The sequence below is a fragment of the Leucopleurus acutus genome (genome assembly GCF_964270905.1).
Source record: "Leucopleurus acutus genome assembly, chromosome: 5".
Taxonomy (NCBI): Eukaryota; Metazoa; Chordata; class Mammalia; order Artiodactyla; family Delphinidae; genus Leucopleurus; species Leucopleurus acutus.
In genome coordinates this window covers 111,057,625-111,081,126 of record NC_139147.1, presented here as the reverse complement: position 1 = coordinate 111,081,126, position 23,502 = coordinate 111,057,625, and the positions used below count along the sequence as shown (strand labels likewise).

The following is a 23,502-nucleotide window of genomic DNA, read 5'->3' as shown; positions in this document are numbered from 1 at the left end:
CTGCATGTCGGTGAGCTTTATCCATATTGTTGCCTGAAGATGCCCTTTGTTCGTTTTCACTGCTGTGTAGAAGTCCGTGGTAGGACTCTGCCATGTTTTCAGATCCATCTTCTGCTGGCAGATCATTGGGTAGTTTTCAATTTTGGCCCGTTTCAATTTTGCTGTGTTAATGAATTTCTCTTGCGTACCTAGGGGTGGAATTGCTGTATATTCAGCTTTGGAAGATAATGTCCTGGAGTTATCTACACAGAGTTAAGCAATTTCCACACTCACAGACCATATATGAGCATTCCGGTTGCTCAGGATACTCGTTGCCGTTTAGTACTGTGAGACTTCAACATTTTTGTCCATCTGTTGACTGTGTGGTTTTAATTTTCATTTCTCTCATGATTAAATGAGAGTACTTTTCATATGATTTTGGCCATTAGGAGTTCCTCTAATATGAGATGTGTGTTCAAGTATTTTGCCAGTTTTTCTAATTGATTGGAACGAGTTCTTTACATATTTTAGGTACTAGTCCTTTGCCAGTTACTATCTGTTACAAACATTTTCTTGCCTTCTGTTGCTTGTCTTTTCATTCTCTATGATATCATTCAATTAACTTTTTTAAAAACATACTTATGATGACATTTTTACTCCTTAAGAAGTAAATAATATGTTCTTTTATTTTAAGCGACTAGAATAACTGATAATTGGAAGGAAAGAGATTAGAGGAAATTGACATTCTGTACCATATTTTTCTGTGATGCTTGAATTTTTATATTGATCATGTATTGCTTCATTCAACAACTGTTTATTGAGCATGTGATATGTGCCATGAACGGCTCTAGGTCCTAGGGATCCAGTACTGAACAAAAGAGACAGACACCTGGCCTAACAGAACTTACAAGGTGGGATTCAGTATTGCTTTTATTTTTTTAAAAAAGATATAAAAGACTGATGTAGTTTCCATCAAATTTTCATTTTGAGCTTTACATACCTATATGTAAAAACAACATGGCACCGAACTCAGAGTAAACATTTAAAAAGATAAGCAAACCTTTCTGTCAAGGGTTAATTTGTCATTGATTTCAGGAGCAAATTTTCCAGAAAGTGTGCTGAAATGTCAGATCCCAGGCCTCTTCAACAGAGACAGTATATAAAGGCATTTATTTTAAAACACCTTATTGTCATGAGTCATCTTAAATCAAAGATGCAAGTTGAAACATGAGTCAGATTCTGGACTGAATTTATCATAGTCATCACATTTAAATTTTTATTTTGAGTCAGTAATATATACACATAGGAAAATAAAATCAGTGAGTATGCAAGGAATGGGAGCAAATATACCTCCATTCAAAACCCCGCCCAACCACTGCCATACTCCAGTCCTCTCCCCGCAGGTAGCCACAGTTATCAGTTTCTTTCTTTTTTTTTAATTAAAGTATAGTTGATTTATAATCTTGTGTTAATTTCTAGTGTACAGCAAAATGATTCTATATATATATATATATATATATTCTTTTTCAGATTCTTTTCCATTATAGTTTATTACAAGATATTGAATATAGTTCCATGTGATACACAGTAGGACGTTGTTGGTTATCTATTTTATATATAGTACTGTGTATCTGTTAATCCCAAACTCCTAATTTATCCCTCCACCCCTTTCCCCTTTGGTAACCATAAGTTTGTTTCCTACGTCCATCAGTGAGTCTGTTTCTGTTTTGTAAATAAGTTCATTTGTATCACTTTTTTTAGATTCCACATATAAGTGATATCATATGATATTTGTCTTTCTCTGACTTACTTCACTTAGTATGATAATCTCCAGGTCCAGCCATGTTGCTGCAAATGGTATTATTTCATTCTTTTTATGGCTGAGTAAAATATTCCATTGTATAAACATACCACATCTTCTTTATCCATCATCTGTCCACGACACTTAGGTTGCTTCCATGTCTTGGTTACTGTAAATAGTGCTGCTATGAACAATGGGGTGCATGTATCTTTTTGAATTAGAGTTTTCTCTAATGTATGCTCAGGAGTGGGATTGCTGCATCATATGGTAGTTCTATTTTTAGTTTGTTGTTTTTTTTTTTTTTTTCGGTACGCGGGCCTCTCACTGCTGTAGCCTCTCCAGTTTTGGAGCACAGGCTCCGGACGCACAGGCTCAGCGGCCATGGCTCACGGGCCCAGCCGCTCCGCGGCACGTGGGATCTTCCTGGACCGGGGCACGAACCCGTGTCCCCTGCATCAGCAGGCGGACTCTCAACCACTGCGCCACCAGGGAAGCCCTATTTTTAGTTTTTTAAGGAACCTCCCTACTATTCTCCATAGTGACTCCACTGATTTACATTCCCACCAACACTGTAGGAGGGTTCCCTTTTCTCCACACCCCATTTAGCAGTTTCTCATGTGTCCTTCAGGAGATGTTCAATAATGTGCAAACACATAGGAAATACAAATGCATTCTGTTTTAACTATTTTGTGCCACTGGGTTAACAAGCAGAGGCTGAAGATTTCTGGGGTGGGGATGGGGGCTGTGATCTGGATTGAAGACAAAGTGACAGCCTCTCCCAAGCTCAGAACTGGGCCAGGTGAAGCTGGAAGGGCAAGGCCTTGACAAAGCCTCGCAGCCCCAGGCTGGCTCTCCAGGCTGCTTTAAGCGACCTAAGGATTGTTTGGACACTGCGTGGAGGTGGCAGTGACCTCTATGGGATGCCAGGTTGCACCTCTTCCATCTCAGCCCAAGCTTCAGAGGGCACATTTGCGTAGAGGGCTTTACTTCCCCTCCTCTGTTCCTTAAAAATGAAATGAATGCTGACATCACACCACTCCCCCTTCCTCCAGATGTCTAGGCAGTGCCCCCTCCTCACCTGGCACCATTCCACCCTGTGAGACCTGCTTCTGCACAGCTAGCCCCTTCCTTTGCCTGTCCTCCCCTCAGTTTAGCTTCCCAGGGTGTAACATCGGGTTGATTCCTTGTCCCCTTCTGTTAGCTCCCGCCCTACCTGTGGCCTCTTACGCTTCAGGCCCCCTGCTAGGTCCAATAGCCAGTGCTCTGGGAAAGGTACTTTAGATCCATAACATCAGTAGCCTTGGGGGATCAAGTGAATATATGTGATGTATATTCTATGAATATCCCCCCACTTGTACTACAAAATTCTCTCCAAAACTGAGTTGACAGATTGAACAAATAAAAATACAGACTGCACAGTCAAATTTGAATTTCCGAGAAACAACAAATAATTTTTAGTACAGCATGTCTGGGGCAATCATTAATTTGTATTTAACCTGCCAACTCTATTCCAAAACCCAGTTGAGCAGTTAAATTAAACAATTCTTCTCATCTGCATGTCTTTGCCCTAAAAACAAAGTTCTAATCCTCCCTTCAATGACTGTGGCCCACGCACAGCAAAACACCCACCAATTTTAAAACTGGGCATTTTGAGTAGTCTTGGGCCAGCACAGGAAGCTTTTCAAAGTGGTTGCTAGGTGGCGGATCTCAACTCTGGAAAACATTTTTCAAACTCTGTCAGTACTGCTTGGTGAGAGTAGCTTGGTAATGAGCCCAAACGGGTATGTTTTATAGAGCTGTACTCTGTTACCATTTTTCTTCCAATTTAAAATCTGTAGCAAAACTGAATTTAAATAACCCTTCTAAAAAGCTTTGTCTTTTAAACCAAATGCCAGAATGTCTAGGTAAACACAGAATTTAATAATCACGGGTTTAATTTAGTTCAGCTGCTTGTCCCTGCTGAAGTTTTGAGATAGGTAAGACTGGATTTCTTCCAAACAAATCTGGGCAGGAGAAAACTTGAAAATATCGGCCAGTTTTAAGTATCCCCACATGATTCCTGATACAGTTTTACCTGGAAAATGGAGGGCACACAGCAGAACTTTTTTTTATCTTGACTTCTCTTGCAAACACCAAATACTTCATACAAAAGGAACAGTGTGGCCTATTCAGATAACTCTTTGTTCAAATTACTTGACAAACTTCATGAAACAAGAGTTATGATTCTACATACCGTTTTGATAATTCAGAGAAAGGACAGGGTCCAGAACAGGACAGAAAAGAAGGGGGCATAGACACTGGGAAATTATCACCAAGGGAAATTAGTGATGATATCACCCCTAACTCAGTGTCCCCAAAAAAGAACACAACTCTCCTTAGAGCATGTTCACCGTATTTCACCATTAAGATTGTATTAAGAGCAGACTTCTAATTATACAAAGCAGAATTAAACCATACCTGTATCTTTGTTCAATACAGTATTCTCTTTTACTATCTTACCTGTCCCAGGCATCGAGGAATGGGAACAAAGCAAAGAATTATGGAAATTTAGAACTAAAAGGAACCTTTTTTCTTAATTGGTGCTCAGATTTTGTGAAGAAGTAATGTAAATGTTTAAATTTGCTAATCAATGATGTACAATTAGGTGGAACCATATGAAATTGCTGGTATTTGACTCTTTTTGACTTATAAAAATGGCAATTCCATTTGATTCTACCTAATGCTATGCAGATGTTAGAAAAATATATGGTGGCTCTATAAGTACTGGTATAGAATGGTATCCCACGTAAATGATAAGAACCCCGTTATAGGATACTAGTGTGTGTATGGGTGTCTAGTGTATGTGGGGATATATGTGCTTGTTTATGTCCCACCATAAATCTGAAAATTTATAAAATACACAAACTGTTAACAGTGAATGCCTCTAGAGGGCCAAGTGGGAAACTAGAGACAAGAGCAGGGGGTATTTTTTACTTTTGTACAACCCCAATTTTAATACCACATAAATGTATTAAAAGTTTAAAAGAAAAAAAAAATACCAGATTGGAATTAACATAGATACACTAATATGTATAAAATGGATAACTAATAAGAACCTGCTGTATAAAAAAATAAAATAAAATTCAAATAAATAAATAAATAAAATACCAAACCAGCAAGGAAGCTACTGTTTAAAGAGGTGAAGGGTCTGTCCAAGCCATGCAGTGACCTCAGACTAGAACCCATTGAAGAAACTGGCTGCTCAGTTGCTTATGTCATCCCTACAATTCAAAGAACAACAGTGAACAGGAGCTTCTGGGGCCTGACCAGTTCAGGGAGTCCCTCTCCACCTGACCTTGTGCTTTACTTGGGATTTAATCACTCTAGTTCAATGGAGAGCTTCCCCCTCAAAACACAGTATCACTGGAGGGTCAAGAGATCAGATGTAAATCATTCTTCCTGCAGTTGTGAATTAGCAGATTGGATGCTGCTGGAAAAAACTGGCAGCAAGAAGGAAGCCCTTCCTCTTGAACAAATGTCACCGTTCCCTTAGGTCCTGTCGAGAAGAGTCCTCTGAGCCATTTTCAACAAGATCTAATCCTTTTCTCATTACGATCTTTTTTCTTTAGGCTAGAGTAGGAGACAGTAGCCTAGAGGACAACTTTATTCTAATTATTTGCTGTTCAAGATAGGGGAAGAGTTAATTAGGAATTCATTTTTGTACAGTCATCTGTCAGATCTCCTCCGCTCCCCGCCCCACTTCTGTGTCCCATTTTCCCCAGCCATTGGACTGGCCTCATCCAAATTATTCTCACTGAACCACTGTTTCTCAAGCTGTGCTGAGGAGGGGGAACAATTTCATTTTGCAGTTGAAGAAACTACGGTCTTCAAGATGAAGCGTCCTCATTCCCACAGTTGGAAAGTGGCAGACACAAACTGAAAACCCAGCTGCCTGACTTTCAGCCAAGTGTCCCTGGTCTTGAAATAAAACCACTTATTTCTCCCTTTCCCTCCAGCAACTGTCCTATTTCTCTCCTCCCTTTTCCTGTCAAAATTCCCACACTTGCAGTTAGGTGCCTGTATTAAGTGTTCACGCTGACTGCTTTCTCCGGAAGCCCTGCATGTTGGCTTTTATGCCCACCAAGACGGGAGGGGCTGGTTGAAAGGGCACTAAATGAGCAACATGGCTAGCGTTAGATGCCATCTGGCATTGGTCTTTACTGACAGACTGTTAGCAAGACCATGGCAGGGACGGTTAGCAGGATCATACCTACTTTCTTTACTACTGTATCTGCGGTGAGCCCAGAGCCTGCTACCATCCAGGAGCCAAATAAATACTAGCTGACAAACAGGACTACTGATCTGACTTTCCTCTCAGAAACTCTTCCTTTCTAAGGCTTTAGCGTGTCTCTTCCTGATTGGATGACCTCCCCTGGTTTGCCTGCTGTTCCTTGGGACATTATCATCGATTGATCAATCTGTTCATTACTGAAGACCTATAGGAGATAGAGCAAAAACTGACAATGGGGCGCTTACATTTTATTTGTGAAAAAGATGAATATAAATGAATAATGGAATCACAAATAAAATCAATATAATGGTGTAATAGTTATGAGGCAGATTGGAGCAAGACTGCATGGGTACTTAACCTCTCTGTGTTTTAGTTTCCTCATCCATAAACTGGAGACAGTGGTAGTTTCTACCTCATAAGGTTGTTGTGATGGTTAAGTCATTTAACACACTTGAAGCAGTTCACCGAGGGTCTGGTATATTGTAAGTGCTCAAAAAAACGTTTTAAAAAACACAGGGTAATATATAAATCATTATTATAAGAGCTGTAAGAAAGTCTCTCTTTTTTTTTAACATCTTTATTGGAGTATAATTGCTTTACAATGGTGTGTTAGTTTCTGCTGTATAACAAAGTGAATCAGCTATACATATACATATGTTCCCATATCTCCTCCCTCTTGTGTCTCCCTCCCACCCTCCCTATCCCACCCCTCTAGGTGGTCACAAAGCACTGAGCTGATCTCCCTGTGCTATGCGGCTGCTTCCCACTAGCTATCTATTTTACATTTGGTAGTGTATATATGTCAATGCTACTCTCTCACTTTGTCCCAGCTTACCCTTCCCCCTTCCTGTGTCCTCAAGTCCATTTTCTACGTCTGTGTCTTTATTCCTGTCCTGCCCCTAGGTTCTTCAGAACCATTTATTTAGAAAGTCTTTTTTTAAGAACTTTTTTTCCCAGTGAGAACTAATCAATTCTCAAAACCTCTTTTTCAAGTATCCTTTCCAGATTTTTTCTTTGTCATTTTGACTCATCACTTCATTGTACCAGGGATACTAAGCCTGTCCAGGATATTTAAGATCTGAGAAAGGGAGAATTGAGGAGCCCCACCTAACAGCCAGCACCAACCAACCGTCCGACGAGTGAGTGAGGCTGTGTGCCCTTCCAATCCAGCCTACCCCACAGTTGGCAGCAGCAGCGTGCGAGAGCCCCAGGAGACCTGCAGGAGAAGCAGAAGGACACACCACACCAGCCCACAGAATGGTGAGGAACAGTAAATAATAAAATTTGCTATGTTAAGCCTCTAAGTGGTAAGGTGGTTTGTTTCACAGCAAAGTATAACTGAAATACCACCTTTAATTTTGGTACCAGAGGTGGACATGCTAACGTTTTGAATATTACAAATCTCAGTATTAAGTATTTACACATAGCTATTTGCATTTTTAAAAAACTCGGGACTTCCCTGGTGGCGCAGTGGTTAAGAATCCACCTGCCAATGCAGGGGACACGGGTTTGATCCCTGGTCCGGGAAGATCCCACATGCCGTGGAGCAGCTAAGCCTGTGCGCCACAACTACTGAGCCTGCGCTCTAGAGCCCGCAAGCCACACTACTGAAGCCCGTGAGCCTAGAGCCCATGCTCCGCAACAAGAGAAGCCACCGCAATGAGAAGCTCGCACACTGCAGCGAAGAGTAGCCCCCGCTCTCCACAGCTAGAGAAAAGCCTGGGTGCGGCAATGAAGACCCAACACAGCCAATCAATAAATAAATAAATTTTTAAAAAAACCTCAAAGTAGGACATTCTGCATAATGTGTTTAAAAGTAGCTCTTCTCCCCCACTTATCATGTTTTCAATTTCTGTATGAGTAATTATATATCTACACTATTATTTTTGGTGGTTGCATTTTATATCATGATTTACTAGTGAGTCGTCGTCTTCTTTTTTTTTTTTTTTAGCGGTACGCGGGCCTCTCACTGTTGTGGCCTCTCCCGTTGCGGAGCATAGGCTCCGGACGCGCAGGCTCAGCAGCCGTGGCTCACGGGCCCAGCCGCTCCGCGGCATGTGGGATCTTCCCGGACCGGGGCACGAACCCGTGTCCCCTGCACCGGCAGGCGGACTCTCAACCACTGCACCACCAGGGAAGCCCTACTAGTGAGTCTTCTAATGTTAAAGTCTGCTTCTAATCTTTTGCCACCATAAGAAATGCTTTGACGGACATCTTTGAACAATATACTTCTTTTTACACATCAAAGATTACTTCCTCAGGATTATTCCCTGTGTATGGAATTACTAGGTTGAAGATTTTCCTGTTTTCAAGGTTTTGATTAAGTATCATCTAATTGCTCTTCAGAAAGGTTGTTTACATTGTTACCATGAATGAGTCAGAACCCTCTTTAGCCTGCACTTTTACCAACAGTGTTTTGTTTTTAATCTTTGTTGATCTAATGGATGAAAAACTATGATCTCATTACTGTTTTAATTGTGTTATTACTATTGGGCCTGAGTGTGTTTTAATGTATAGAAGGCACTTGTGTCTTCTCTAAAATTTGTATTCTCACTCTGCTCATTTTTCCACTGTTATCTTTTCCTTATAGGTTTGTGAGTGATGTTGATATAACGCTTTGTCTGTTATGTATATATTTAAATATTTTTCTGTAATTTTCTTCCAAGAGAAGATTTCCCTCAGATTTTATGGGCTTAGGTGGATTTTTTTTTTAATGCACAAACAAATCTGTTTATTTTTATTTATTTATTTTATCTCTGAGACTGGTGTTATCAGATTTATTGTTTTAAAAGATAGCAAAGTTTAAATATAATACTTTCAGAGAGTGTCAGATGTTATCTAAGTAAAATCCAGACCCCCTCAGTTTATGTAACACACCACATTCTATTCTCCCCACATTTAGCCAAATCTATCTCCCACAACTTCTAAATGCCAATTCCCTGTTCTTGTGATTTTAGTTTCTGGTATGTGGAGCTCACGGGCTCTGGAGCCTGACAGATCTGAGTTAGGATTATGACTCAACCCCTTTCCAGCAGTATGAGAAGAGCCTCAGCTTCTTCATTATTTAAGTGGAGACAGGATTAATTTGAGATTAAATTAGTTCCTGCAATATAGTTGGCACTTAATAAATATTAGTTCCCAAGCCATGCCCCCATGTTTTTGCTCATGCTGGGACATGTCTCTCAGATGCCCTTCTCTTCTTCTCCATCTCGTGATATTCTACCTATTCTTCTGGTCCACTTCTACCCAGACTCCTTCACAGAGGCTTTCAGAGAACAGAGAGCTTATCATACACCTTACTCAGCTTAGGTGCCTTAATTTTTTATTTTAATGTTTCAGATGTTGTTAATCAGCAAGTTATAAACTTCAGGAAGGCTTGGCCCAGTGCTTGGCACTTAAATGCACCCAATAAGTATTAGTGGTTAGAACTCCTTGCTTTCACTGCTGGGACCTGGGTTCGATCCCTGGTCTGGGAACTAAGATCCTGCAAGCCTCATGGTGTGGCCAAAAAAAAAAAAAGAATGCATGCGATTTAACTTCAAGGTAATAACACTAGTTAGCAAATTACACTTTAAAATTAGCCTAATTATTATTCCAGACACATAATTGGTGATAAGTGCAAATTTGTTTAGTAAATGTAGCAATAATTGGTATCTCAGCCTCTAAGACCCTGTATTATACCACTGAATATTTTAATAGTTCAATATGTCATTGGGGGGAAATGGGTGAGGGTGGTCAAAAGGTGCAAACCTCTAGTTATAAGAAAACTAAGTTCTGGGATGTAATGTACAGCATGGTGATTACAGTTAACAATACTGTATTGTATATTTGAAAGTTGCTAAGAAAGCAGATCATAAAAGTTCTCATCACAAGAATAAAAACTTGTAACTATGCAAGGTAATGGATATTAACTAAACTCACTGTGGTAATCATTTCACCATACAGTAAGTCCCCTACATACAAACCTTCAGGTTGTGAACTTTCAGATGTGAACGTGTGTTCCATCAACGTCAGGCATGAGTGAAATTGCAGCTTGCCCTCCATCTCCTATTGCTGACGATCCTTCAGCTCTACCATCTCCCACCTTGTCGCCCTCCTCCAGTCAGTAACTCTTCTTGCCTGTTCACTTGATGCCAGCCCCTGGATGCCAGCTGTTGACTGTACTACTGTACTTTTCAAGGGACTGTACTGTAAGATTAAAAATGTTTTCTTTATTTTTTGTTTGTTTGTTTTTTATGTGTTATTTGTCTGAAAAGTATTATAAACCTATTACAGTACAGTACTATATAGCTGATTGTGTTAGTTGGGTACCTAGGCTAACTTTGTTGGACTTACGAACAAATTGAACTTATGGACGCGCTCTTGGAATGGAACTCGTTCGTATGTACGGGACTTACTTGTATATATGTATGTCAAATCATGTTGTACACCTTAAACTACTACAATGTTATATGTCAATGATATCTCAGTAAAACTGGGAAGAAATTAAAATTTTTTCATTAAAAATATATACCATCAGAATTTACCAGTGGAATGTATCATTCCTAGTAGTTTAACATACTGTATTTCTCCAATTCTAAGAAGTACTTTGGTCTCACATTGTAACATCTCTGAAACTGGGATGTGTCTTACTATTAAAGAAACAGCCAATGGCCAGGTGGCAGTCCTGATATAGTTGGCATTGCCTTGGTATTTGTGAACATGGTTATAACTACTCGAATTTCATCATTTTACTGAGTTCTGTGCAATTTAATACTACATTTGTCAAAGCCATATGCTAAGAAATGCAGTTGAAGGCAGGAGAAATTGCCAGATGTGTCAGATTAGATGAAAGAAATTCCAAAACAACAAGAGGCTAATATAACCAATTCATGTATCACACAGGTCAATAGTGAAGGCCTGGAACTTGTTTGTCAGAAACTTCCTTCTGGCCATTAATAGAGAGGCTACATAGGTTGTAGTGACATATAATTCAGATGAACAAGAAAACTCTGCTTTTAGTCAAATAGGATCAAACTTGAAGAATGAGTGTCTGGCTAGGAAGCAAATCTCAGAGGCAAGGCTAGGACATCCTTTTAAGAAATGCTATATTATCAATGATATTGTGTGGAAAAACACACTTATTGATGCTCTGTGTGAAAAGGGATTCAGGAGAATTAGACTCTGTGTACAGAATTTGTAGAAATACTTTAATCAATTTATTTTGCTTATATTTTCCTTTTCTAAATATGCATATTACTGAAAAATTTATACCTAAGTCTAAAAGCACTGTTTCAGTAAGTATTAAAAAGATCCTATGTGACAACACATTGTGTCATAGTTCAATTGGCAGCTCTCTTTCTGTCTCGGTGGTACATACAATCAAAGATGTCCTAGATTTGAATAGATGTGGTAAATTGAATGGAGGCTAAAATGGGCAGTAGATCTGTGAATTTCCAAGCTTCCCTTAGTGAAGGAACAGAGCTTGGTGTTTTGTCGTTGTTCTTGTTTTGGTGGGTATTATGTTGTTGCTTAGGAATGAGGTAGGGAGATCCTGCGATTTCTTCACAATTATCAGTTAGGCTTGTTTTCAGAACCAACATAATTTGAAGAGAAGCTAGCTTCTCACATCACCATTTACAACTTCTTAACGTAAGTCACAAATTGCATTCTGAATTAGGTAACATTTCATTTGTCATTAGCTAAGCACTTTTAAAATTAAATGTATTATATTTTTCCAATATAAAAGTAATATGGGTTAGTATAGAAAATGTCCTATATTAAAAAGTGCGTAGGTATAAGTATGTAAGCAGCCATATTTCTTCTAACCAAAATATTTGGTAAATTTCTTTTTTTAGAAAAATTTCTTATAAATGTTTTGATGCCATTTCTTCTAGTTTACAAAAATATCTCAGATCAAAGTAACATATATTTAATGTACAGTATTTGGAAAGTATAGCAAAGTATAAATAAGCATGAAAAACGTCAGGCTTCATCTCACCACCACCCAGAGATTGCCTCTTAATATTTTTGGCCATCGGGCTTCCCTGGTGGCGCAGTGGTTGAGAGTCCGCCTGCCGATGCAGGGGACACGGGTTCGAGCTCCGGTCCGGGAAGATCCCACATGCCGCGGAGCGGCTGGGCCCGTGAGCCATGGCCGCTGAGCCTGCGCATCCGGAGCCTGTGCTCCGCAACGGGAGAGGCCACAGCAGTGAGAGGCCCGCATACCGCAAAAAAAAAAAAAAAAAAAAAAAAATATTTTTGGCCATCACATTCAACCTGTCCAGGGCAAACAGGAGCATTCAGTGGGTGCTCGATACATCCTTACTGAATGCGTGAATGCCAAAAAAGAGAACTTGGAGAACAGCCCATATGTCTTGCTAATAGAATTAATTATACAGATCTTATGGTCTAAAACTCATCTGTCTTCTCAACTTTGCCTTATGCTTCTCACATAGCTGGAGCTTCCAGGACACAACCAACTTTCTACCACTTGGCAACGGAGCACCCTGGGGCAGTTGGCCATTGTCCTCACATCACTCCCCTCATTCATTCATTCGTTCATTCAACAAATATTTGTTAAGTGCTCTCTATATGCCTGGAATACAGAGGGGGTAATAAAGAAACACGGCCCCTGCCCTCTTGCAGCTTTCAGTCAAAAGAAGATAAAACAGATAAACAAAAATGAATACATGATTAAATATATTTGTGTATTGTGGCAAGTGGAGAAAAGGAAGAGAACAGGTGGCTGGGAAAATAAATAAGCCATAATCTGATTCAAGAGGGAAGGCCTCTCTGATGGAGTGACAGGTCAGAAGGTCAAGGAGGAACAAAAGGGAAGATTCTGAGGCTGTCAAACTTTAAGTGGGTGTGGCTTAAAAACACTGAAGGAACAAGTGTTGCGGGGAAAAGACCGGGCTACAGACGTAAGCGCTTCCTGTAGGGCCTCATAAGCTATGGAGAGGATTTTGAGTTTTATTCTGTGTATGCTTAGAAACCAATGAGCTTTTTTTTTTTGTAATTTAAATTGCGTTTACTTTTAATAGGTAACATTCGCAATCCAAAGCATACAAGATACAAAGATTATTGAATGAAAACACTCCCTCCCTCCAGTTTCCTAGGCACCCAGTTTCCCCTCCCCCGAGCTGGCTGTAAGTATACCTCCGGAAATACTCCAGGCACAAACAAGAAAACGTATCAGTCTGTAAGATATTTTAAGTAGGGGAGCAAGGCATCGGATTTGTGTTTTAAGACAACCTGAATGCTGAGAGGCGTCTGGCTTTCTGCGTTCAGAGCTACCCGCACCAGCTCACGCATTTCACAGACCCTACTCTGCTCGGCATTCCGGGTTTCTACCGGGGAGATCCCCCGGGGGCCCAGGGCTTCGTAAATTACATCCTGGCAGGGCTCCCACGCTCGTTCCCACGCTGTGCTCCAGGCAACGGACCTGCGCGCTAGAAGCTCCCACGCCGCCCCTTTCCCGCATCTCGCGGCCCGGAACCCGGGAGCTCGGCACCCAGCCCAGGTGCGCTAGTGTGTTTTTTAACGAGAGACCCGGGCAGGAGGGCAGCTGCTCCAGGATGGCTGCGACTGAGGCGGGCCCGGGCGTGGCCAAGGCTGAGGGCGGGGTCAAGCTTAGGGGCGGAGCCGACGCCTGGTCGGCTGCAGAGCTCTCCAGAGCTCCTGCTGCCGCGATTCGGTCTGGGACCCTGGCCACCCACGGGGCGGTGGGTGCTCTTTGGCCTAGGGCTCTGCAAAGCCCTTAAGGTAAATCCGCCTGGGAGACGGGCAGCTAGGGCGCTAGGGGACCAACGACGGGGGCGGGCGGCTGGCTGGCGGAGGAGGGGAGCGTCCCGCGGCGAGTTTCCCGAGAAAGCTGAACTCGTCCCAAGCTTCTTGTGCATCAGTTTGCACCCGGCGAATTGGTGGCTGTTTCTTTCCGTGCGGGTGGTCTTTGGGCGCGGGAAAGACGCGGAGGTGATTGGATTAATCCGCCTGGGCACAGCCCAGATATCTGTACTGGACTGCTCGGCGCGGTGGGCGCAGTTTTTGTCCCAGAAAGGGCGGGTAATTGACGCGCAGTTGTGTCCCGCGCGGCAGCCGGGTGATCCCCGGGCTCAGAGCGCGCGTGTCTGCAAGGCGTGCCTGGTTGTCCGGCGGCGAAGTTCCATGACTTCTTTCCTCTTTAGGCAAGACTCACTGGGTGCTGTCCCCCCGCCCTCCGCCCCCCGGGGCTGACGCCCGAGGCTCTGCTATGGACGGCAAGACCGAAGTAGATTTTTCCAGCAACAACTTAACCCCTTTGTGGCGGAGGCGTTCAACCCCTCAGCCCCAGCTGCTGGGCCGGAGCAAGCCGAGGCCCCAGTCCTACCAGAGCCCCAGCGGGTTGCTGATCACGGATTTCCCGGTGGAGGACCGAGGGAAGCCCCCCGCGGCGCAGACTCCGGCCCAGGTGCCCACCGCCTCCGACGGCAGGACGATCCAGAGGAGCCCCCTGCTTCTGTGCGCCCATCGGAGGTTGGTGACCAATGGGAGGACCGTCTCCCCGGAGTACAGGGCTGTTTCTCCTCGGCTTCGACGGCCCAGGTCACCCCAGGAACCCAGAGCGGCGTCGGGCGGCTACCCCAAATCCCCAGCGAACGGCACTGCGACTTCGCCCGCGCAGCTGCCGCTGCACCGCCCGCGGACTCCTCATGCGTCTGCCCCCTGCAGCCCCGAGGGGGACAGGGCCGGATTCCCCGCCAGCCCCTTGCTTTCGCCTGCTGCAAGTGCGCTTATCCCTAATACCGCCTCCCCAGGCGCGCGTTCGCTGTCCGGCCAGATGGCTAAGGACCCTGAGCGGGGACCTTCGAGACTCTCTCCCGCGCCTCACAAAAGGTCTTTGGAGCAAAAACTCCCCCTCCAAAGGCTTCCCTCACAGGAGAACGAGCTCCTGGAGAATCCTTCAGTGGTTTTGAGCACAAACAGCCCCGCCGCCCTCAAAGTGGGGAAACAGCAGATCATTCCGAAGAGTCTGGCCTCGGAAATTAAGATAAGTAAATCCAACAGTCAGAATGTGGAGCCCCACAAGAGACTGCTTAAGGTGCGCAGCATGGTGGAGGGCCTTGGAGCGCCCCTGGGCCCCGCAGAGGACGAGGGCGAGGCGGAGAACGACTTGGACAGTCCGGGGTCTCTGCGGAGAGGCTTGAGGTCCACGTCCTATCGCAGGGCGGTGGTCAGTGGCGTTGATTTTGACAGTCCTACCACCTCGAAGAAGAAGAACAGAATGTCCCAGCCTATTCTGAAAGCGGTAATGGAAGATAAGGAGAAGTTTTCCAGCCTGGGAAGGATAAAGGTAAGAATGGGCAAGAGTGTCGCAAGTTAGGCGTTCACTAAGCCACAGGTGAAGGTGACGGGGGTGGGGAGGAAGGGCACAGAGGAAACCAGAGGTTATTGTTATTTTTATTGTTTTTTTGCGGTACGCGGGCCTCTCACTGTTGTGGCCTCTCCCGTTGCGGAGCACAGGCTCCGGACGCGCAGGCTCAGCGGCCATGGCTCACGGGCCCAGCCGCTCCGCGGCACGTGGGATCTTCCCGGACCGGGGCACGAACCCGCGTCCCCTGCATCGGCAGGCGGACTCTCAACCACTGCACCACCAGGGAAGCCCAATTTTTTAATTCTGTGGTTTGTGGATCAGAGCCGCGCACATTTATCTCTTGCCCATTCTGTTGCTGGCAGGCACAGCCCAGTTTAATGCAGCTTCATGGGAGGAGCTGAAACTCTTATTGTTTTAATTTTCTAAGTTCGGGCAAAAAGTGGGGGACAAATGAGGAAAAAAACCACAGAAAATTAAGTATTGGCTGAGTGAGCCCCGAACAGTTTTAACACAGGTAGCTGAAAAGGGGATGGTGGGCAGGCGTGGCTCTGCACTCTTGATTATGCGGCCGCGCTGCCTGGTGCTTGTTTAGCAATGTCAGTCATTCGTTGCTGATTCATCACAGCTGATACAGGAAAACCGATTTCCCTTGAGCCTATTGATTATTTTAATTACTTACACTAATGATTTAATTACCGAATGATGTTTTTCAGTGGTGATCACATACTAAATACCATTCAGGTAAAATGTAAATTTTAGAGGTCAGTTGCCAGATCACAAAAGACATAGTTTGTCATCTTTGCTGTTTCTGGTTTCTCTCACCACTGCCTGTGGTTGTATCTTATTCCCATTTTGTGCCCACTTAATCCTTGAGTGCATTTAACAACTTGGTAGCTGAAAACTTCAGGTTTCAATGAATGGTATGGTGTGGCTCCCAGATAAAGGCCTAGGAGCTGTGCTCATTAAAATATTACTAAATATGACATAAAGACATAGGGAAAACCAGGGAAGGAGATTTTGGAGTGTGCATGTGCTGTCTTCTCCAGACACAAGACAGATCTCAGCAATCGGGCAGGAATTCATTTTGGCAGCCACATCTTTTCTTGATTAATCAGAGAGTCTATATAAATATCACATATGTAATACACAAGCAAGCCTGTTTTATTTTAGATCCCATGGCCTTAAAGAAGTTCCATAATATTTTATGTGGTTTTTTTTTCCCCCCTCCAACTCTGCAAGTATAGCAAAGTTCAATTTAACAGTGATGGTGAATCATAAGTAGTGAAATAAGCTGGACTACTGGTCATTTGAGGATCCTCAAGCTGTATTGACAGAGCATGGGGGATGTTGTACATTTTATTTCACCTTTTTGGTGAGTTGTAGTAGTGTTACGAGTGAACTACTCCAGGGATCATCTGCTGTATGCCTTTGGAAATCTAATGAATGTAACAACAACAAAAAATACTTTTTCTTAAAATAGCTGTATTTTCTGTTTGGCTCATTCATACATAGTTTGCTTTGCTTTTCCTCTTTTTGCTTTTCTTGTTTCTTAGAAAAAAATGCTGAAAGGACAAGGAACATTTGATGGGGAAGGTAAGCATTTGATTTTCCAGACTTTTATTGCTGTTTCAATGTGGAATATCAATTGTAAGTTGAAATCCAACTGAAGTTACAAAAAAGTCAAGATGAGAAAAATGTACAACTTCTTCACAAATTATACAGCACAAAGCTCTGCGCTAAGCTAAATTCACCAGCAGTGAGTAAAATTAATGGCGTTCTTTGTAAGCAGATGACTTTGTCAGACCAATGTTCTGGGATTTTTAATTCTTCTCTCCTCTGGCTCCATCCCCACCTCCCTCAAAAAGTGGAGAAAGAGTAAGGGCAAGCTCTAGCCCTTTAGTTAAAAATTAACTTTGGCATTTAGATCTTAAGTCATATTTCCTTTGACTTAATGTTCTTTTCCCCATATTTCTGCATTTTAATATCATTTCTGATTTCCTGTTTCCTAATCCAGTTTCAATTTGGGGGAAATCTAACTCTCCTGGCTGACAGAAACATACTCCTAAGAATTTCGAACCCACATAATATTTTTGTGAAGGATCTCAAAAATAAAAGCAGCTTTCTCTAGGTGTTCAAACCCTAATCAGATTAGCAGACTTCGTGTAGATGGATCCAGTGTCAGTGGTCTGGAAGGGCACAAAGGGAGAAGCCCCAGGTGCAGTGCTTGTAGGGCTGGGGGAGTGTGGTGCAGGTGAGGGTAGTTACTTTCTGTCATGCTTTGAAATGCTAAGATTTCCCAACCTTTAAAGAACAATGAAGAAGGGTATGCCCCTCTATAAGTAAATCTAAGGTAAAACCACCCAGAATTATATCACCTTGGCTGACTACAAAACGTTTTCTTATATAATTCTTATAAAAATCAGTTCTCATTGGATCATTTAAACAAGACCGTTTTATAAAAGTGTATTTACTGTACCCATCTTAGAAAACTGTTCTCTATGAGGAAGAAACCCAGACACAGTACTTTAGCTGGCTGGGATAAATTCAGATTTTATAATTGAGGAAAATAGAAGCTCGGAGAGTTTGGTACCTTGTCCACTTTCACACAGCCAGGACTAGGAAGAGATCTGGTTCTTAGTCCCATTTGCTTCCGCTTATACCCCGTTATGACTGTGCAGTGAACAGAGCATCTACCTAGTATCAGTTCTGAGAGATGCTTTGCATCTTCTGGAATTTGATAGTGGTTTTGGGACCTTTGCCTCAAAGGGTTGAAAATGTCGAGCTTTTGTGAAGTCCGAGGACAGACCTTCACTATAACTAGTTTTATGTTGTTTCCTTTTACAAGGAGATGTTTCTGTGCACCCTCTCCTCTCTTCTCAGATATGATGACCTAGAAATTCTTTTTCACATATATGTACATGAGGAATGCAGGAGCCTTACAGTTAATGACTAACAAAAATGTAAGTCAGGAAGCTGTGTGGTAGAGTGGTGAGAACCTGTGATATTGGAACCAGGGGCCTGAGTTCCTGTCCTGCTGCTTCTACTCATCAGTTGAGTGACAGTGAACAAGCCTCTTAACTTCACTGAGCCTCAGTCTCATCCTGGGTAAAATGAAGTTAATGCTATTGCCCACGTTGTTGTGAGAATGAATGAATGTATATCAACAACGTCTGCATATATTTTGTGCCACACACTAAGTACTTTAAAGGACACCACAGAGGTGGGGGGGAACTCAGTCTATACCCTCATAATCTGCTTTACATATTTAGAACAATCAGAGAACAGTAAAATATTGCATAGATTCCAGTATTACTTTAGTAATGGTGCATGTGGAACATGCAGTAGTTGCTGAGAGATGAGGCAGATGTTTGCTGGCTTCAGTAGATGGGAAAAGCATTTCAAACTCAGTATATCCCAAACCAAACTCATAATCTTTCCTCTAAAGGTGAATCTCTTCTGGAGTTCCCATTTCCTACTTCTCCATTGTGGGACTTATAGAGCTAGGAAACATCCTTACCACCATATCCAGTTGACCCCCGTATCCAGCCCATCCCCCCAAGTCTCCATTGTCTTTCAGTGATGACTTTAGTAGCATCCTAATTAGTCCCTTAAGTAGTCAATATTTTGCTTTTCCAGTCTAATAAAATCCTTTCCTTTTAGTGGATTCCCATTGCAATCGGAATAAAATACAGCCCTTACAGTATGAAAGAAACTCAGTCCTTTTGGACTCAGGGTAAAATCCAGTTCTTTAACATTGCCTGCAAAACTCTGCTTCCTTGGACTGTCTGGCTCTTCCCCTTAAACTCACCTTACACCCTTTGTCCGCTAGACACCCACACTCCAGTGAATGACCTTCCTTTGTTCTTCTTAGGTAACATATGTCCTCTTGCCTCAGGGCTTTTACATGTGCTTTTTTTCTGTAGCTCTGTAGTTTCTCAGCTTTCAGATCTTAAGATATTCCTCATTAACACCTCTCTGATCCCCAGACTAGATCATATCCTGCTGACAGTCTGTTCTCAGAGCCCCTGTATGTAAATGTTTGGGTTTGTAGGTATGTATTTGTGCAAGATCATTGAGTCCTCAACTCTAAAATGACTTGCCTTCTCACTTGGAGTAAAAAACCAAAGTCCTTTCAATGACATTGAGGCAAGTCTGCCCTCTATTCATCCCAACCCCAACTCCTGTACTTTCTCCCCTCCCTTACCCTATTCCAGCCACACAGGCCTCCTTGCTGATCCTTGTACATATAGATGCACCAAACAGACTCCTGCCCCAGGGCCTTTGTACTTGCCGTTCTCTCTGATGGGATGTTCTTTCCCCAGCTGTACAGGTGGCTTACTTTCTCACTTCTTTTAGATCTTTGCTTAAATGTCACCTCTGTGAGGGCTTCCTAAACCACCCTGTTTAAAATCTACGTATCACCCCTTGTAACATGCTCCTTCTTTCCCTGTTTTATTTTTCTCCATGGTACTTATCAGCATCTGATATATTATAAAAGTTACTTGTTTATTTATTGTCATTCTCTCCTCACTCTGATGTCAGCTCCACAAAGAATGAGATGTTTATCTTTTTCTGTTATTGTTCGTTGCTGTAGCCCCAGTGCCTAGCGGTCGCTAGTGTCTAGTAGGCATTTTCTTTTCTTTTTTTTTTTAGTAAGCATTTTCTAACTATCAGTTGAATAAATACATGAATGAATGACTTCGACTATTTTTCTCATTAAATTTTTAGCTCATGAGGGCATGGGAAATGTCTTTCATTTTCTATTTACTCTCAGCCCTTGGCACATTGTGGATGTACAGTAAATATTTGCTAACTAGATAGACAAAAGGGTGTAAATTCAATTTAACCTAAAAAACAGTGAGGTAACGGGGCATGACCTTCATGGGTAGTGGATAGAGACATGGAAACTCTGCTTCAGTTGGCATTTCATGTATGGGCCCTTCCCCTTCCCCTGCAGATGAATTGGGGGTAGAGCTGTGTGAGTGAGAAAATCACTTTTTGGTAATGACTCTTCAGTGACAAAATCCATTTGTCTCTTGTTTAACTGGAGACCAAACATCGTATACGTATAAATACAGATGTTTGTTTAGAACAAGTAGCATCAAGATGGGTGGGCAATTAGTGACATGTAAGATTTGGTTTTCTTGCAGAAAATGCTGTTCTGTATCAGAACTACAAAGAAAAGGCCCTTGACATTGACTCTGATGAAGAGTCAGAGCCTAAAGAAAAGAAATCAGACGAAAAAATTGTGGTTCACCATAAGCCACTGAGGCCTACGTGGAGCCAGCTCTCTGCGGTGAGTGTGTACCTTCTCTTTTTGTATCTGCGGGAGTGAGAAGACCAAGTTGTGGACATTATGCCTAGTTGTGGTTTTAATTTTTTCTACCAGCGATCCTGTAACCCTAAGGAGAAAGACTCTTCTTTTTAGATTGTGAAATATTTCTTGAAACTCTGCAGGCACTAGTGAGAACATGAACTTTGACAGTTCTGATCAGGAAAATTTATCAGGTTTTTATCAAATAAAAGACTGATGTACCATGGACTCTGGAAACTCTTCCTACTCAGTATCTTTTTTTTTTTTTTTGCGGTATGCGGGCCTCTTACCGCTGTAGCCTCTCCCGCTGCGGAGCACAGGCTCCGGACGCGCAGGCTCAGCGGCCATGGCTCACAGGCTCAGCCACTCCGCGGCATGTGGGATCTTCCCAGACCGGGGCACGAAACCGTGTCCCCTGCATCAGCAGGCGGACTCTCAACCCCTGCGCCACCAGGGAAGCCCCCTTACTCAGTATCTTTTCTTGTTTTCTTTATAGAGTGTGTATGTAGTGGTAGCTTAATATATCCTGAGCTTTATCATAATTATGGCTATATATACATATGTATATATGTATATATATGTACCTACGCACAACAGGGAACTTATTACACTTCTTCCTTGGAAATTTCATTTGATAGGGACACATTTATATTTTCTTGAAAATGGTTAATGAATGGCATTCTGTTCTGTCTCCCCGTGTGCATCTTTTGTTTGCGAGTATCTGACACTTACTTTTGTGTTGATGAGTAATTTCTCCTCTCTGCATCAAACATCTTTTGTTTTTAGCCGTAATTTCTTTTCCTCCTGGCTTAACAATGTCACAGTGTGATGCTTAGTTTATTTGATGTGACTTTGGGTACAGCATTTGTGGGCATCTGATGCATTACCAAGTAGGAAGGAATTCCCGTGGCTGGCTTGGGTGGTGGGAGCGTTGCATGAAAAACAGGCCAGTGCACCTCTGTGAGTCCTTTGGCAATATGGGAGCAGAAGTGATTCCCTCTGAAGCCGAAATGAGCTTTGTTCAGAGTCAGGAATCTTATGTATTTAGGGAACCCGTCAGCATAAGTGAAGAAGTTGTATATGTTGGCGCTCATAAATTTGACCATGGAAATGGGTGCATGTTGATAATGGGGATGACTTCTGGCTCAGGCTCTTCCTCCCCTCTTCTGCCCTGTATTGGAATTCAGAATTCTAGAAACCAAGCCCTTTCTTCCTGTCTCTCTCACACCCCCTAATTTTGTTCTAAGGAGAAGTTATGTATTTCCACTCCCCTCACGGTGTGACACCCTTAGTGTTATGCCACAGATTAAAATGCCTACAGGGCAGAGCAGTTGGTATTATAAGTGATGCTGGTGAGTGTAGGTGAGGGGAAGTGGCGGGGACTGTGGTCCATAGGCCTTGTATGAATTGAGCAGCGGACACTGAGTTCAAACCAGCCCCGTGTTACAGTATTTTCTGATATTTAAAAAAGAGAATACAGAAAGCCAGATTTTTACGAGTATTATCCTAATTCAAGTTTTAAAAAACGTTGTATGAGGGCTTCCCTGGTGGCGCAGTGGTTGAGAGTCCGCCTGACAATTCAGGGGACATGGGTTCATGCCCCGGTCTGGGAAGATTCCACATGCAGCAGAGCGGCTGGACCCATGAGCCACGGCCGCTGAGCCTGCGCGTCCGCAGCCTGTGCTCCGCAATGGGAGAGGCCACAACAGTGAGAGGCCCGCATACCACACACAAAAAAAAAGTGTTGTATGAGCCCAACAATATCTATGGGCCAGACTTGGCTCCTGTGCTAACAGTTTGCAACTTCCATGATGCTTCTGTGAATTTCACAGTGGTGAGGTGGTATCATCTGTCCACAGAACCGGCATGTTGGTAGCCTTATTCCCTAATCTGATGACCTTGTGGTATTATATACCAATGCAGATACTTGGAAAAACTGGTGACAAGGCCCACACAGGCCAAGATGTCTCTAAATGGCTGTCATTCCATTGTTGGAATGGACCATTTGGTAGAAAATCCTCAAGAAGAAAACTATGGATTTTTTGAGTTCTTTCTGTGGGACAGCAGCTGCGTTTGTTAGCACAGGCCTAAATCCTTCTGTTGTTCTCTGAATGCTAAACAAAAATGTGTACTTCTGTGTCACTTACACTCTGCTCCAGCTTAGCTTTAGTACCAAAAACCAGGCTGCCATATTTATGCCTCCTGGAGTTTGGCTTTCATTTAGATTAAGAAATGCACACTGAAATAATACTACATATCCTTCAGTACAACTTCAAATATGGGCATGTGTTTTATTTGGCAAAGGATCAATGTGCTGATGTGCCTTTTGTTAACAAGACTGATATCAGAAAACTATCTGGTGATAAAATGTAAAGCTATAAAATGGGTTCTAACTGCAGCGTGTGTTATCTTGGATTTGAGTGTTCCCGGGAGGCTTGTGTGTATTTATTGTGTTGGTGGCAATTACACTTAATCAAAGCAGCATGATTGGACTTTGCCACTTTGCATCACTTGGGCACCAGCCTGCATTTTCTTTGTGCCTTTTGTGTCTCTGTTTCACTTTTTTTTTTTTTTTTTTTGCGGTACGCGGACCTCTCACTGTTGTGGCCTCTCCCGTTGCGGAGCACAGGCTCGGGACGCGCAGGCTCAGCGGCCATGGCTCACGGGCCCAGCCGCTCCGCAGCATGTGGGATCTTCCCAGACCGGGGCACGAACCCGTGTCCCCTGCATCGGCAGGCGGACTCTCAACCACTGCGCCACCAGGGAAGCCCTCTGTTTCACTTTTAAAACATCTTATTTTTTTT

General features: G+C 42.9%; 1 protein-coding gene across 4 annotated transcripts in view; it reads left to right on the top strand.

Annotated features, from left to right (window-relative positions):
* Nucleotides 1-13,532: 13,532 nt before the first annotated feature.
* ARHGEF26 (Rho guanine nucleotide exchange factor 26) overlaps nucleotides 13,533-23,502 on the top strand; it is a 154,099-nt gene continuing 144,129 nt past the window's right edge. For 3 of the 4 annotated variants that reach the window (XM_082840474.1, XM_082840472.1, XM_082840475.1), the window contains exons 1-4: nucleotides 13,720-13,796; nucleotides 14,219-15,363; nucleotides 16,938-16,977; nucleotides 20,535-20,680. In XM_082840474.1, coding sequence (XP_082696600.1) covers nucleotides 14,284-15,363; nucleotides 16,938-16,977; nucleotides 20,535-20,680 — 1,266 coding nt within the window. In that variant the 5' untranslated portion in view covers nucleotides 13,720-13,796; nucleotides 14,219-14,283. Of the gene's footprint in view, nucleotides 13,555-13,719; nucleotides 13,797-14,218; nucleotides 15,364-16,937; nucleotides 16,978-20,534; nucleotides 20,681-23,502 lie in introns of those variants that run through there. The other variant, XM_082840473.1, reaches the window with a different exon arrangement.